Source organism: Canis lupus, chromosome X (genome assembly GCF_048164855.1).
Source record: "Canis lupus baileyi chromosome X, mCanLup2.hap1, whole genome shotgun sequence".
In the NCBI taxonomy this organism is placed as follows: domain Eukaryota; kingdom Metazoa; phylum Chordata; class Mammalia; order Carnivora; family Canidae; genus Canis; species Canis lupus.
The window spans coordinates 98,192,291-98,207,618 of NC_132876.1; the positions used below are offsets into that span (position 1 = coordinate 98,192,291).

The 15,328-nt window shown below is 35.4% G+C and overlaps 1 protein-coding gene across 15 annotated transcripts in view; it reads left to right on the plus strand.

Annotated features, from left to right (window-relative positions):
• The window catches only part of DMD (dystrophin), a 2,167,959-nt gene that overhangs the window by 1,585,575 nt on the left and 567,056 nt on the right, over positions 1–15,328 (plus strand). For all 15 annotated transcript variants that reach the window (XM_072818058.1, XM_072818060.1, XM_072818056.1 and 12 more), the window contains one exon: positions 5,172–5,289. In XM_072818058.1, coding sequence (XP_072674159.1) covers positions 5,172–5,289 — 118 coding nt within the window. The remainder of the gene's footprint in view (positions 1–5,171; positions 5,290–15,328) is intronic.

The following is a 15,328-nucleotide window of genomic DNA, read 5'->3' on the forward strand; positions in this document are numbered from 1 at the left end:
AATCTTTTAAAAATATATTTTTTAATTTTTTTAATGTGGCAAAATGGTAACAATTGGTGAACCGAGGTGAAGGATACATGGGAGTTCTTGGACCATTCTTGAGATTTCTCAGTAAGTTTTAAATTATCTAAAAATGAAATGCTTTTTTAAAAAGTATTTCTTGAATGAATGGAGAACAAAAGGATAACCCCAGTTAGAAGGTGTTTTTGAAGAAGTTACCAACAGAGATGCTAGGAGAACATTCAGAGAAGAAGTAGTGAAGTTATACCAAGTAGGAAAATATCTAAGCTAGCTTGAAATGTAAATGTGAGGGAGTGGAGGACAGTAGAGACGGCTTTGGATTTGGCCAGTCTATTTGGAGAGGCAGCCAAATGCAAGAAAAGAAGCCAAGAATTAAGATGCTTAGTGAGGCAGTTGGAAGCTAGACATAGGAGTAGCATCCTCATAGGGAAAACTTCAGTTACTGGAAAGGTTATAATTTAGGGTCTACCTGCCTTAAATGCTTTTTTTTTTCCATCCACAAAGTGGTTCAATAAACTATTTCACCTTGTCCACCTTCGATGTTAATTGTTTAAGGTTGTGAATAAAAGAGTAGAAGGTCTACATTTTTACATTACGAGTAAGCTTAAGTTGTGTTTGCGTCCTGAAAAAAGCAGCAACTGAAAATCACAGTGGGACTTTGTTCTAAATATAACTATGTGAAGATATAAAAAGTTTGTTGTTAAGGTCTTTTCTTAAACATGTAAATACTAAATATTCAACTAAACCGTAGAGTTTTCTATTTGAGTATTACTTAGGTAGAATTTTGTTTTATCAAATATAATAACCAAGTGTAATTCTTTCTAAGAGCCTAAAATGACCTACTTGGAGTATGTGTAGTTTCATTGTTTAACTCCCCTTTTCATAGGATTGCTATTTATAACCACTTCCTTCAACCCTGGGGGGATTTAGGATTAACGACTTCTGATTTACTTTGTATTTGAAGATTTTTTTTTTCCTTCCATCTTTGCTCAGCTAGTGGAATCCATGATGAATTCTCATCTCCAAGGGGTAAGCTGTTTTTAGTAAAGCCCAGTAGCTGGCTTATGACTCCTTAGAAATAGCATTGATTCCTTCCTTCTCTCGTGTTTGTTTCTTTCAGAATGATAGAATCCACATAGATATGCTCAATTATCATGCTTAGGTACTGTTAAGCATGTAATGGTTTGAGTTTTGTTCACTTAAGTTTTATGTGTAATGAATATCTGCGATCCTATCAGAAAAAGAAGCATAAATAGCATTCTACTTGTTTAGCATGACAAATACAGACCACTACAGCTAGAATGAAGAAATTGAACAAAAGAAGAGGGGGCCATTTGAGGGTGAGGATTAGAGTAGAAGGAGTGTTCTGGAGAGAGAAGCATCTGGTAAGAGCACCAGATAGGGGGCAAAGAACAGAATTACATAGGTGGGTATTTTGAGTAATGATTAGATCTAAGGTGTTCTCCCATCCGTGGGTGGCTCAGTGGAATAGAGATGAAGGTCATTCTACTTGAAAAGTTAGGAGATTATAAAACCCAGTTGTCAGGTGAGAGAAATTATAATAGCAAATAGAAAATGCTCAAAAGAAAACCAAATGAAAAGAAAAAAAAATCATTCTTTTTGTTGCATGTATGTGTTCATTAGCAAGAAAGTCTGTCACTGTTTTTGTAATATCTTAATTTTAAAAAATATTTAAATATGCCGTATTCAAGTCCTTTCCTTTATTCCTGGAAAGAAAATCAAAGAAGAAAATTCCCGTTCTGCTCTACTGAGAAATCACTATTTAATGAGTATATTAGTGTCTGATGAAAATCCCATAGCAATATATATTATTATTGTACAGTTTCTTTTTAGAAATGAACCTTTGTATGTATTGACCAAAGAGTGGGATAGAGTTACAATTTTGTTTTGAAATTCTTTAGAAATACATAGTTTTATTAATAAATCTCCTTAGGTTTTTAAGAAAGCTGTTTCAAAGGATGTCATTAATAATCTTCTCAGGTGCTTACAAAGCATGTGTCTGTCAGCAAAATTAGAGAATCACCCAACTAGAGAACAGGTTTCACAATACCCTGAGACCTATTTTGTTCATTAGAGAGGAAAATGGGTTGTGTTAAGTCTAAATTGACATGCTTGCTAATTTCAGCAGTAAAAGCTGTTCATTGTGGTCAGGTTTAATTTAGATTAAAGTTGATCAGGTTACTTCTACAACATACTTCTTAAATGAACTTTGTGATCTTAAAAGAAGGGGAAAAGTAAAGCCAACATTGAGAAATATATCCAGAAGAGAGAAACAAAGAATAGCTTGGTTGTTTGACGGTGAATTAATGTTAAATCAAGTGAAAATGATAATAAAGATGATCTTTGTTATATAAAAATTTCCAGACACGCCTGGGTAACTGAGCGGTTGAGCTCCAGTTTTGGCTCAGGGAGTGATCCTGGGGCCCTGGGATCGAGTCCCACATCAGGTTTCCTGCATGGAGCCTGCTTCTCCCTCTACCTGTGTCTCTGCCTCTCTCTCTGTGTATATCTCATGAATAAATGAATAAAATCTTTAAAAATAAATAAATAAACATTTCCAAGTATCAAAAAACACAAATTTGCATTTAAATGACACTAAGCATACCTAATCCATTCGTCCACTGTTACACCTATAGTGCCTAGAACAGTGCATAGCACTTCAGATGTATAAAATAAAAGACTGAGTGAGTAAATGAATGAATTTTTGTACTTTGCTACCTAGGTTATATACAGTTCTCAGTTAAATTTGAGGAAAATATTCGTCTTTATTGGAGGGTTCTGGTTAAGTCTGTTTTTTAAAAAAAATCTATTGCGTGTATTAAATATTTAAGAGTTGGGAATTCCAAAGTACCTCTTAAGCTTGCTGTGTCACAGATGACCAGAGTTTAACATTCGAACCCTGGGAAACATGTTATTTCATAAAATCTATCTACTACTATATGGTTCCTATTTTAAAATGTGTTCGGTACTCTCCAACTGACTTATGCCACTTACTTCAATAGCTGTCTTTGGCAATTTGTTCCATATTTCAAACACTCTTTTGTGTAAAGAAACCATAAAAGTTAGAAACCTGAAAATTGGATTTTTCTTCTGAGCAATCACAGCTTACAAATGTGGAAAATTGGTTAAAAGTTAGCCCCTCCAATGTTTCAATACAGAGAGGAGAAAATGCTCAAAATAGATGTGTAATGTTTGGATAAGTTCTTGCCATTATTTTAATACCCAAAAGCAATTGAGCTGAAATCACAAGGCCTATCTCCCTACCTGTTCACAAAAGAAACACTGAAAAATGATCAAAACGTGGCCTTTCTAACCCCAAAAATCTTTAGAAAGTCAGCGGTGGTCAAAGAGCATAGTGGATAAGTTTCGTGAACATTACTATCTACCACATTTCATCCCTTCACATTCATTGGCCTCATGGGGTGATGGAAACAGCATCAGATTTAAAACCATGAAGACTTCTAGCTTAGTTTTTAGTGTGCTTATTAAGATAATAAAAACGAGAAAATGTGTGTAGGACTTATAAACTAATAACACATATTCATTATGCTTTCCCAAGTTAAAATGTACATTTTAGAATGAAGACAAAGGAGAGATCTAATTTTTCACAAGCTTCTTTGTCAACATCCTTGGGATATGGGCCCTTTAGTGTAGAGAGAGTAAGGTGACAGAGACACAAGAATTAAGCAAAGAATTTATTAAAATGGAAGATTCCCAGCCCTCTCCCCTACTAATTTATTCATGGGGGTGGGCAGTGAGGCAAAGGAATCAGGTGATTTTTATTGATGGTAATTTTGGGCAAGGACTGAATTGGCTCATCTGCATCACCCTCTCATTTTATAGGTGAGGAATCTCAGGTACAAAGAAGTTAAATAAGTTACATCTCTTAAATCACTTCCGTGCTTTTCCTGTTTCTAAAATATACAGCTTAATTTTGACACCACACAAAATGAGATTACAAATACAAATAGCTATCTTTCTTAAATACATTGTCGTAATTCAAAATTGCATTTCTTATTCATGGAACATGTACGTTAATTTAAGTAAACCCAGGTACTCTGAAACAACTTCAGCTAAGCTCTTAAGTAGTGAAGCAAATCTATAATCAAGATTTTCATTTGAAATATTTTTGGTATCCAAGAATGAAACACCTTTCTCGTTGAATTCTTCCCTATAAAGCCTTACACGTTAGAGATTTATAACCAGTAACATCTTTTTTTTATTTCCAGAAGTGCTTTGGTTGGTTTGAAAATTGTACTTTACTTTGTATCACATAAATGGAATGCACATACATTAGTTTCAGGTGTACAGTATTTAATACAGTGATTCAACAATTCCATACATCACTAAGTGCTTGATTTCTCATTTTTTTTAAAGGAAAGTGTTATTATTATCACTAGTTGCATTAAAACAAGACCGGATAGTTAAGCCTACTTCCACTTTGTATTTCCAGCTTCTGCCATGGTCTCTCCCACTACTTGTGAGGTATATGTAGGTAAACAGAATTCTCACTTTTAACATGTGGTTAAATCTGAAAGGTGACCAGCAATGATTCTCCCTCTGTTTCCCCTATCCTTTCCCAACACCTCCCTTTATAAGACAACATGCAGAAAGCTGGCTGGTAAAATAAGTACCTTAGGATCCCAACAACCAAGGGCAGCTAACTTGGTCCAACCACAGATGGTGCAGAGATAAGCAGTCTATGTTCCTGTCGCTGTGAGCCACTTGGTGGCCCAATCTACCATGCCTTTGCTCATACTTGGCTTGCAAGGTACGCAAAGCCACCATGCACCAGTCAGCAAGGGCAGAGGAGAATGTAGAAAATGTTGAAGTAGGTGTTCATAACCATATGCAGGAAACAAAGGCCAAGACAGAACATGAAACAAATAATTGGAACAGCCTTGTTCCAGTGGGATTTTTAAAACTTTGTACAGTGTTTAATCTTCAATTTTTTAGTTATTTTACTATTTAATTCTATTTTTGTTTTTTCAGCATACCCTGTTAGCAACAGTATGCTGGAAAAAAATGAAACTATGTTTAATTAAAATTTAAGTTCTGAAAAAAAATAAAAATAAAAGGAATGCACAATGCTGGACAGCCTCAATATTAAGTCATATGTTTCCCTTCAGGCAACGCTGCAGGATTTGGAACAGAGGCGCCCCCAGTTGGAAGAACTCATTACCGCTGCCCAGAATTTGAAAAACAAGACCAGCAATCAAGAGGCTAGAACAATCATTACTGATCGAAGTAAGTCTTTTAAGGACCATGCGAAACTTAAGGAAAGATGCATGAGAAGTTTCAATGATGACTTAAGTTGATTTACCTCTGTTGCATTCATAAAAAGAGTGCAAAATAGTTGTAAATTATAACTCTTGTACTGAGATTTTTCAGTCCATAATGTTATCTTTCCATAACTGAATGTAATTCCATGGAAGAGAGGAAATAAATTTTTCAGCAATCCAGACTTATGTAGATGCAAAGCATGAAGTGGAGGACATGGTGAGCATGGTGTGGCAGTACATTTGCTCCTCACTTGTCATCTCTCTGGGCTAGTGTCCATGGGGATGTCAGTCTCTCTCTCATATCCTTGGTTGTTGGTCCAAGCTGGCAGTGGCTTCCTGGACCATCTTTCATTCCCTTCTGCAGTGGCTCTTTCATATCTGCACATCCCTCTGCTACCGTGATGCCCTCGTCATGCAATAGCAGAAATCAGCATACCATTCCTCCTGCCATACTGAAGTGGGTGGGAATCTAGGCCCATCTGCCTAGACATCACATCTACTATTTTCTTCTTTACATGGAGTGATTCAGAGTACCTAGACATAAGGTCAGAAAGAGGAGTAGAGTAAGCAAAAGGGGAAACTACTCTCCTGTTTCCTTCAGAGGCTATCCTCAGAAATGAGGCCCAGCTCACCTCTGCTCTCACCCTCCTGCATCTCCCAGCATCTCCTCCTTTCCCTCTCCCTACTTCTCTTTCAGGGACACACATCAATACTGATTTTTTTTTTTTACCTCCCCTGTCATGTCCTCTTTCATTCCTTCCCACAACCAGAGGAATTTTTTTCTAGGGCGGAAATATGGAAATCCTTAATTTCATCAACTTTTTTCCTTCCAAATCTTTCGTCTTTTTCTAAGCCTAGACTTTTGAACCTCAAAAACCAAGAATCTATGCCTTCATAATTTTTCATTGTCTTGTGGTAGCATTTTCCTCGGAAAGTGGAAGCAGAATGCTTTGCCACCAGTATGTTGGGGGAGGGAAAGAGTAACCAGTATAAAGGGTGAATATATAGAAAATATTATTGGTCATACTTTGTATGTATTAGGTAAATACTTAGTGATAATAGCTACTATTTATTGAGTTCCTTTTAGGTAGCAGATAGTAGGTATTGTGGGGTGTGTGGGTGTGTGTATAAAATCTTTATAAAATCTTGTCAGGTAAATTTCATAATCCTTCATTTTATAGATGAGGAAACAGTTTCTGAGAAAGGTTAATCAAATTGCTCAAGTTTACAAAACAAGCAAAGACCACAGCTTGGAATTTGCAAATGTTTCTTTCTGGCTTGAAAGTCTGTGTTCCTTCTAGAATGTTTACCATGTATCATCCTGGTTTTTGTTTTGTTTTGTTTTTGTTGTTGTTAATGACCTTAATCACTGGGGCTAGGATTAAATACTTTTTTGGTCTGCAAATTATGTATGTTTTGATTCACTTCCTAAAGACATTTCCTCTTTCAGTAGCCATGATTATTAATTAAAATAGACTTTTCTTGATTTTGAAATTTTAACTCTTTATTGTGGCTCAAACAAGGTATTTGAATATATGATAACATATCAGTTAGGAAGCACTAGTCACTATAATAAGTCAGATCCCAAGTCTTGGTGGCTTACCATAGTAGAAGTTTACTTTTTTTCTGGTGCAAAGATAAGCAGCTCTCCGTGAAGTCATTCAGGAACTCAAGCCCCTTCTGTCTTTTGTGTCCAGATCATCTGAGTCCTCTGCATTTAATGGGCAGTTGAAGAATGAGCATTGTTCATTGGCATTTATTATGAGGCAGGCCTGGAAGGTGGTATACATGAATTCTGTTCGCAGTCTATTGGCAGGAATTTGTCACATGACCACATCTAATTGCAAAGGAAACTGCAAAATATTGTGCAGTGTTGAGCCTAGGAAGGAGAGAAACTAGTTTGGTAAGAAACTCATCATTCTCTTCCATAGCTAATTTGGACAGGAAGAAGTCACTTAAGTTGTAAAGTTCTGTGTAAGTGATAGAATGTCATTTGTATAACCAGCAAGGCAAGAGCAAAATCACCTTGTAATGACCAACATAGATAGCTCTTCGATTGATGTAGTAGAATGTTCCTGCCTCACGCTGGAACCATGAGGCTTCTTCATCAGGTTGCAACATACTAGTCCAAAGGAATGAATCTTAGTGAGTGATTTACTCAGTATGAGACTGAATTCTCATTACACAGTTAAGTGATCTGTTTCTTGCTTGAGAAATATGGAAATTTGGCAAAAATGTTTATGCAAATCTGAACACACTGTATAGAAAGTCATTTGTCATTTTACTAATGAAAAATAACTTCTATTTTTTTCCCTAAGAGGAAAATAACACTAATTTATTTTATAGTATCCGTTCAACATTGTCTAAACATTTTCCATTATCCCCTGCAATTTTTTTGATGTTATATTGACTTTTTTTCATGATATAGATTAAAATTGAGTGACCAGAGGGCAGATTTTTATCTGTCTGCTAATATCCAGTAATTTAAACAGTTCTGTTCTTTTAAGCTTTTGTCTTTTAGGAATGAATACCTTTATGGATATTTGGAGTATAGTGGAAGCATTCCAATACACATGGTCCAAAAACAGCATTTTCTTAAAAGCCAAGTGTCTGTTGAGACATGTCATGTTGCTTATTAAGAGCCTAAGCCAGAATCTTCATTCCAAATATGCCTGGAGCCTCTAATGCTGCTACCAGGATAATTCTGACAAGATATGTTTATCTAAACAATGTCATTTGCAGCCCTGCTGTGCTTCAGTTTATCTCTCCATTTGAAATCTATGAAATGGGATGGAGATTCAATACTCATAAAATTTCAGTCATGTTCAAAATAGAATTTTCCTTCTTATAGATTTGGCTTTCAGGGAATGAGCAGAAATAAAATACTTGCTCATAAAATTGTATTTTCTTATTTGAAGAATTCAGTATTCCTTTTTTATTGCCCTGAAACTTCTAGAAATACTTAAAAAGGAATCAGCTAAATAAAGAAAAATATTCAGTAAGAGTATAATGCTATATTGAAACATTTTTCCTTCCTTGGTAAGTCCCAGTTCATAACTTTGAACAGTTGGGGAAATCTATATATATTTATTACATTCTATCAAGAGAAAAGTCCAGTACAAAGCAATTCCTCTCTAGTAGTAATATCCATGCTAAAATCTCAAGTAATTGGGTCTGCAAAATACCAACATGTTTCACTATATAAAACGATTTCCACAGTATCTGTTGTTTTCAGGTGATTGTACTGATGGAAATCATGTTGTAATAATCTAGGTGAGAAAAAAAATGTCATTCTAAGTGCATTCAAATAAGAAATTCTCCTTGCTGTTTCTCATGTTCAAACTGCTCACTTTTCTTCAATTCCTTGGTTGCTGAGCAGGTCAACCATTCTTGGTCATTTTCTTCTACAAAAGGGCTAGGCTAGGTCAGGGGACCAAAACCAGATAAGATTAAAAGTATCTCAAATTGCTTCCTGGGAGGGTTCTGAATTGGGCAAAACTCTTGTTCATGCCCATTACCATGGTGATCATAATACTGTAATGCCTCATATAGCAGTGAGAAGGATATGGAAAGAAAGAGTTCCTCTCTCTTATTGGTCTGCTTATTCCACAAATAATACTGGTGAACATGGCTCATCTGACATTTGTATCTTAGAGCCTTGCTTCTCTAGCTTCTTCGGCTACATAACCCCCAACATTACCATTTTAAAGACCTATAGCAATAGCACGTACAGGTTTTGAGGGCAAACTGCCTGGGCTGGCATCTTAGTAGTAGCTTTGTGACCCTGAACAGACAGCTAATCTCAGTAAACTAACTGATCTCGGTCACCACCTCTATAAAATTAGATTACTTGTATCTGCCTCATGGTTGGGAGAATTAGATGAGATAATACACAAGGAGCACTTAGATCCAAGCTACAGTAAGAGCTGAGTAAACGTTAGCTCTTGTTATTTTAATTATAATCTAATTGGGTTGTTTTAATGCCTAGTGGGAAATATTGAGTAAGCTCTCAGGTAGCTGCCTGGTTCTTAAACTACAAAGGAGAAAAGAGAGAAGTTCAAAAAACCAAAAGGAGAAGGCTGCTTTGGAACACACAGAATAACATATATAAATAGAATCAAACAAATGAGCGAGTGATACTATAAAAAGCAAGGCAATTCAAGTAAGTTATTTTATTTTCAATATTTATTATGACCTTAGGGTAGATATAATTATTCTCATTTTAGAGATTGAAACACTGAAGCTCAGCAAGCCTAAATAATGTGCCTAGGGTTGTAAGATGGCAAGTGAGGGACTAGGGCTTAAACTTATGTCTAAATGATTCCAAAGCCCAAGGAACATCAAATGAAAAGCATTGGTTAGCTTAAAAAAAAAAGTATTTGTTAGAACTGAAATATTAGGAGGAACCTCAGTTTACTATAGTTCCTAGATATAATTCACTGCTCCCATTTATATTGTGGTCTTCTATGCATTTGGGTGTGTAGTCATAGGATCATCTCTTACATGTGTGGGAAGTGTATAGGAGGGCAAACCTCCATAATCTACTAGCTGGCAGGCAAGTGGATTTGCTTCTCTAAGCCATGGTGCCCTCATCTGTGATGTGGGGGTAATGATAATACTTAAGCTGGTATAGTGATTATGAAAATAAAATTAGGGATCCCTGGGTGGCGCAGCGGTTTAGCGCCTGCCTTTGGCCCAGGGCGCGATCCTGGAGACCCGGGATCGAATCCCACGTCAGGCTCCCGGTGCATGGAGCCTGCTTCTCCCTCTGCCTGTGTCTCTGCCATTCTCTCTCTCTCTCTGTGACTATCATAAATAAATTTAAAAAATTTAAAAAAAATAAATACCTGGTGCTCTAAAAAAAATAATAAAATAAAATAAAATTATGTGAGATTTCTAAAGCGAAGACCTCACATATAATAGATGCTCATTAAGTGATCCATACCATCATGGTGAGATTAATTTGGTACATAGGAACTGGAGAAGGGAGAAGATGAGAGATATAATATATGGCCGCTTAGCAGCTAAACCAGGAGAGGAACTTTGGAAACAGAATGCCAAGTCTTTTTTTTTTTTTTTTTTTTTCTTTCAGAATGCCAAGTCTTAAGAGAGAATTATTTCCTTTAAAATTATTTTTTCAGCTCAGACTTTTTCGAACTAATCTGGAATTCTTTGAGAAATTTGGTGACATCGTATAAATTTTAAGAAATGAGTTCATATTGTATTGCTTAAAGAGCTGGTATACAGGGCTACGGAAGGGAGAATGTTCTGCTGTATGGGAATAAAAATACTCTCACAGGATTTTTGAATTAACTGACAGTTTTATAGCAGGTTTGTCAACCTATCATTCATTGCTGCAACCGAATGTATGAAATCCTTCACGGTGAAATAAAAAGACTTTGTTGTTCTCCACGTTTTTATGAAATCTCTATTGCTAATGAAATGCCAGCCAATATCTCCCTTTCAGGTATTGTCTATTAGAAAGTTGCTTATTTTAGAAGAAGTGGAGCCAACCATATAAATTTCCTTCTTTTGACATCTAGCACCTGCTGTCAACCTATTATAACTACAAGCAGCTCTCAGAACTTACATCCACCAGGATGCTGCTGGCAACCAGAGTTCAGTTCAGTAAATATTTGAATGCTCACTCTGTGCTAGTTAATATCAGATATGATGGTTGGGATACAGGGAAAGATAAGATTCAGCCTTTGTCTTAAAAGAGCTTACAATCAAATGTGGGTATGTGGACAAGTCTATTTGGGCAAGGCAGTCTAAGATAAGTACTTCAATAGAACAGTATTACGAAATCTTAAGAGAGAACAAGAGGGGGGAAGATTGGATCTGAATGAAGGGATTCTGGAATGCTTCTAGGAGGAGGTTAAATTTGATCTGGTCACGAATAGGATTTTGAAAAACAGAAGGAGGCTGGGAAGGGAAGGATATTTCGGGAAAGGATAAGAGGAGATACATAATTAGACTTAAGTTAGCTATGGTGTGACAGATGAATTTGTAGAAGTGGGAGTGTGTCTGTGTGTATGTTGTGGAGGATACAGGAGTAAAAGCAGTCAGAGAGATGAGGAGGCAAGAGAGCCCAAGCTAGAACAGTGACAGTGGAATGGAAAGAAAGAACCGAATTAAGACATGAAATAGAGCTAGCATTAACAGGATTTGGACGTTGTTTGGATATGTGGGATGTAAGAGCTTGCCTCTTAAGATTTTGAGATTGGGTGCTTTGGAAGATATGGTAATATCCATAATATCCATAATAATATCTGTAATATCCATAATAATATCCATAATAACCAGAGACAGAGTCAGGACAAGGAGTTGAATATAGGTGATAAAATAATGTGCTTAAGAAAACGTGAGTAGAGATTTCAGAAGTAAAGTTACTTCTAAACAGATTTGGAAGTTACCTGGGGTAGATTGAGTTTGCAAAGAGACAGGGAGCCAGATGAAAAGAAAAGTAGACCTAGGAACAGTCTGGAACTTGGCTTACATTTAAGCAGTGTAGGAAGAGGAGTTAGCATCATGCCCCTGAGTGGCAACTTACAATATAGATGCATTTAGACAAACACAGTGAAGAATGAGTTTGTAAGTTTTGCTCTGTATTTTGTTTTCTGTGTCTTCTGCTGTACCACCCAGTCCAATAACATAAGTTTCTTCCTGGTAATACATTGAATAAGAAACCCTTTAGCTGAGAGTTCAAGATGGTCGTGTTTATGTATATCAGGTTCCTGACTCACCCTGTTAAAATAGATGTACCAGGAAAAATAGATGAGCATTTGCCATCTAGGTCTAATGAGCCATTTTGCTTTTTGTTTTGTATATTTCAGTTACTTTTCAAATACTTTACACAGTAGGGCTAGAGAGATAATAAAAAAAACCCACCAACTTTATTAGAAATTTCAATAAGAATTGAACCCAACAAATTTTGTATTAAGTAAATTTGGAGTCACAAACATAAACAACATAGTGTCCCACACCATTTTAGCAAAATAAGATGGTTCAAGTTCTGCAACAAAACATTATGTGATGAAGTCTTTCCTGTTGAATGACTAACTAGAATAAAATATGCTATTTTCTTTCTGTCCTTAGAAATATATTGTTTGCTTATAAATCCTTGTGTTTACTCATCATCTGTAGATTCACAGTCTAAGATTTCACCTATATGATCAATTTCACCATCATCACTGGAATCTAGGATGTTGATTTCTGTCTCTTTGCATTTATCTTCTATTATGTCTAATAATCATAAACATCTTCCTCTGTCAATTTTCTTGTCTTTGACAATAGGGAAGTAAAATGAAAAGCTCTACATTTTCAACTCCATTCAATGAAACCTAAAAACAGACTCCAAACATGGTGTCCCCAATCTTATTTCATACCTTCTTGAAAAAGGTGCACTATTTGGGGCAATGTAATAAGAAATCTAAAGGATGAAGATTTATTTTACTACTGTATAATCCTTCTAAATAATCCCACAATTCTTTCATTTATAAATCTTTTTAGCATACTTAGGAAAAACTTATGAATGGTGATGAAATAACAAAGTATTTCCAAATATAGAAAAAATAAGATTACTAAGACTATACAATGTATTTTAGGCTTATGAAAGGTTTCAATGGACCCATATGGAAATTGTAAAATAAAATGAATTTTATTTTATTGAAAGAATAAGTAAAATACCACTTTGTTTTTGTAGACCACCAGAAAAGAATAAAAGCCAAAAATATCAATTTTTACAAGAAGTTAGAACTTCTTTTTTTTTTCATAGTTAGAACCTCTTAAAAGAGAAACTCAAACTATATATTTGGGTACAGTGGACCTTGATGGTATACCAAGAGTTAAGCAAAATATCTCTCGCTCAATCCCACTACAAAAATAAAAATTTTACTACATGTATTATTGCGATTATTTTATTATTGTAACATTAATTTTTTCTTCTAGTGCTGTTATTCACTAGGAATGAGTTTATTAGCATTCTCCAAAGAACCCTGCATATATACATATATATGTGTATGTATACATATATATGTATTTAATATATTTATTAGTTATAATATAAATTAATTATAATTAAATTAATTATATATATATAGAGAGAGAGAGAGAGAGATTTTAAAGAATTGGCTCATGAGATTGTGGGGACTGTAAGTCTGAAATTTTTAGAGCATGCCAGGAAGATAGATACTCCAAGAAGAGTTGATACTGCAGTCTTGAATCCAGTTCTTGAATCCAAGTCCATTCTAGTAGCCTCTTCTGGGGACCTCAGTCTTTTCTCTTAAGGTCTTCAACTGATTGGATAAGGCTCACCCCCATTATGGAGGCTAATCTGCTTTACTTACAGTCTCCTGATTTAAATGTCTACAGCAGCATCTAGACTGGTACCTAAACAAACAACTGGACATCATTGTCTAGCCAATTTGACACTTAAAATTAGCCATCACAGTGTGATTCATAGTGCCATGTGTTTCTTCACATATAAATTTCATGATTTCTTTAATTTTCATCAGTATCCAATTAATAGGGTATCTGGAAATATACATTAAATTACAGAAATGATCTTTAACATCTTCATGAATTTCAGAGCTCTATCAGAGTAATTATAACTTAAAAAATTATCTATAAAAAGCAAGTGTATATGTTTTTCTTTCTTGAAAGACTTTTACTTATGTTGTGTTAAATTAATACTAAACATCTGTCATGAAGTAATTCTGTTTTATTGGATCTCATTCTTTAATTCTAGAAGAGGATTAGAATCAAAATATATTTGGACAGGATTTAAAATCCAAATAGCGGTCATAATTATATTCAATCATTAATCTTTAATGTAAGTGTCTAAAAGGAATTACACTTATTTAAAGTAAGGTAGCTACAATTATGAACACAAATAGCATTTTCTAATTGCTTATTTTTTCATTATGTCTCTTTTTAAGATGAAAGATTTGGATTAGTAAATGTACTACTCATCCATTTTAAAAACTACACATAATGAACATAACTATTAAATAAATAAATCAATTAATGAAAATAGGTGAATACATATAATATAAGGAATCTCACACTCAGACAAAGTGAGCTGGTAAGACAAATACAAAACAGAAGGAGACGTGCCCACAGGAGAAATTCCAGTTTTTTGCAGGCTAGCATTTTTATCTTATGGCCTAATGGAGCATTGCAACTGAAGACCTGAATTTCTATTATATTTTGGTACCTCTGGGTATAGAGAGGAGTATTCCTCTTGGTGATATGCAGTTTAGATGAAGCTAATCTAAGGGTAGATATGCTATAGACAGCTCCTAAAGGGTGCTCTCAGCTCTCCTCAGGTGTTGCAAAAGTATAGGAATTCTTATAGATCTACCATTTTTCTCTTTACTAAAATTTTCTCATTAATAATTTGAAGCAACATAACAAATTGCTTGCCGCTAGTCTTTATTCTGTTGTACCTGCCTTAAGGGAAGCATTTATGAAGTAAGCAGAAAGGATTAATAGATTGTGACCTTTCTACATGCAAAGGAGAAAGCTGGGCTCATTCTGCTTTAGCCAAGAAAAGGAGTTTGCCGTTACAGATTACTGCAAAAAAAATTTTTTTAAAAATCGTCCCAAAACTTAGTGCCTGAAAACAGCCATAATTTTTTATTATATCTCACATATTCTGTTGGTCAGGGTATCATGAGCATCTTGTTTGAGTGGTTGCATCTTGGAATTTCTCCTGGGGTTGCAGTCGGTAGTCAACAGGAGCTCCAGTCATCCAAAACTTGACAGGCTGGAGGATCCACTCTCAAGGTGGCTCACTCATATGGTTTGTGAATGGTGCTATCTAGTTGGCTTTTCTCTATACAAGCTTCTCCATGGGACTCCTTGAATGTTCCTGTGATTTTGTGGCTGGCTTCCCTCAGAGGTAAACCATAGGTATGAGGCGGAAGCCATGGTGCCTCTTTCTGACTTAGCCTTCGCATTTAGACCGTTACTCCTTCTGTGGATTATTTGTCACACAGTTG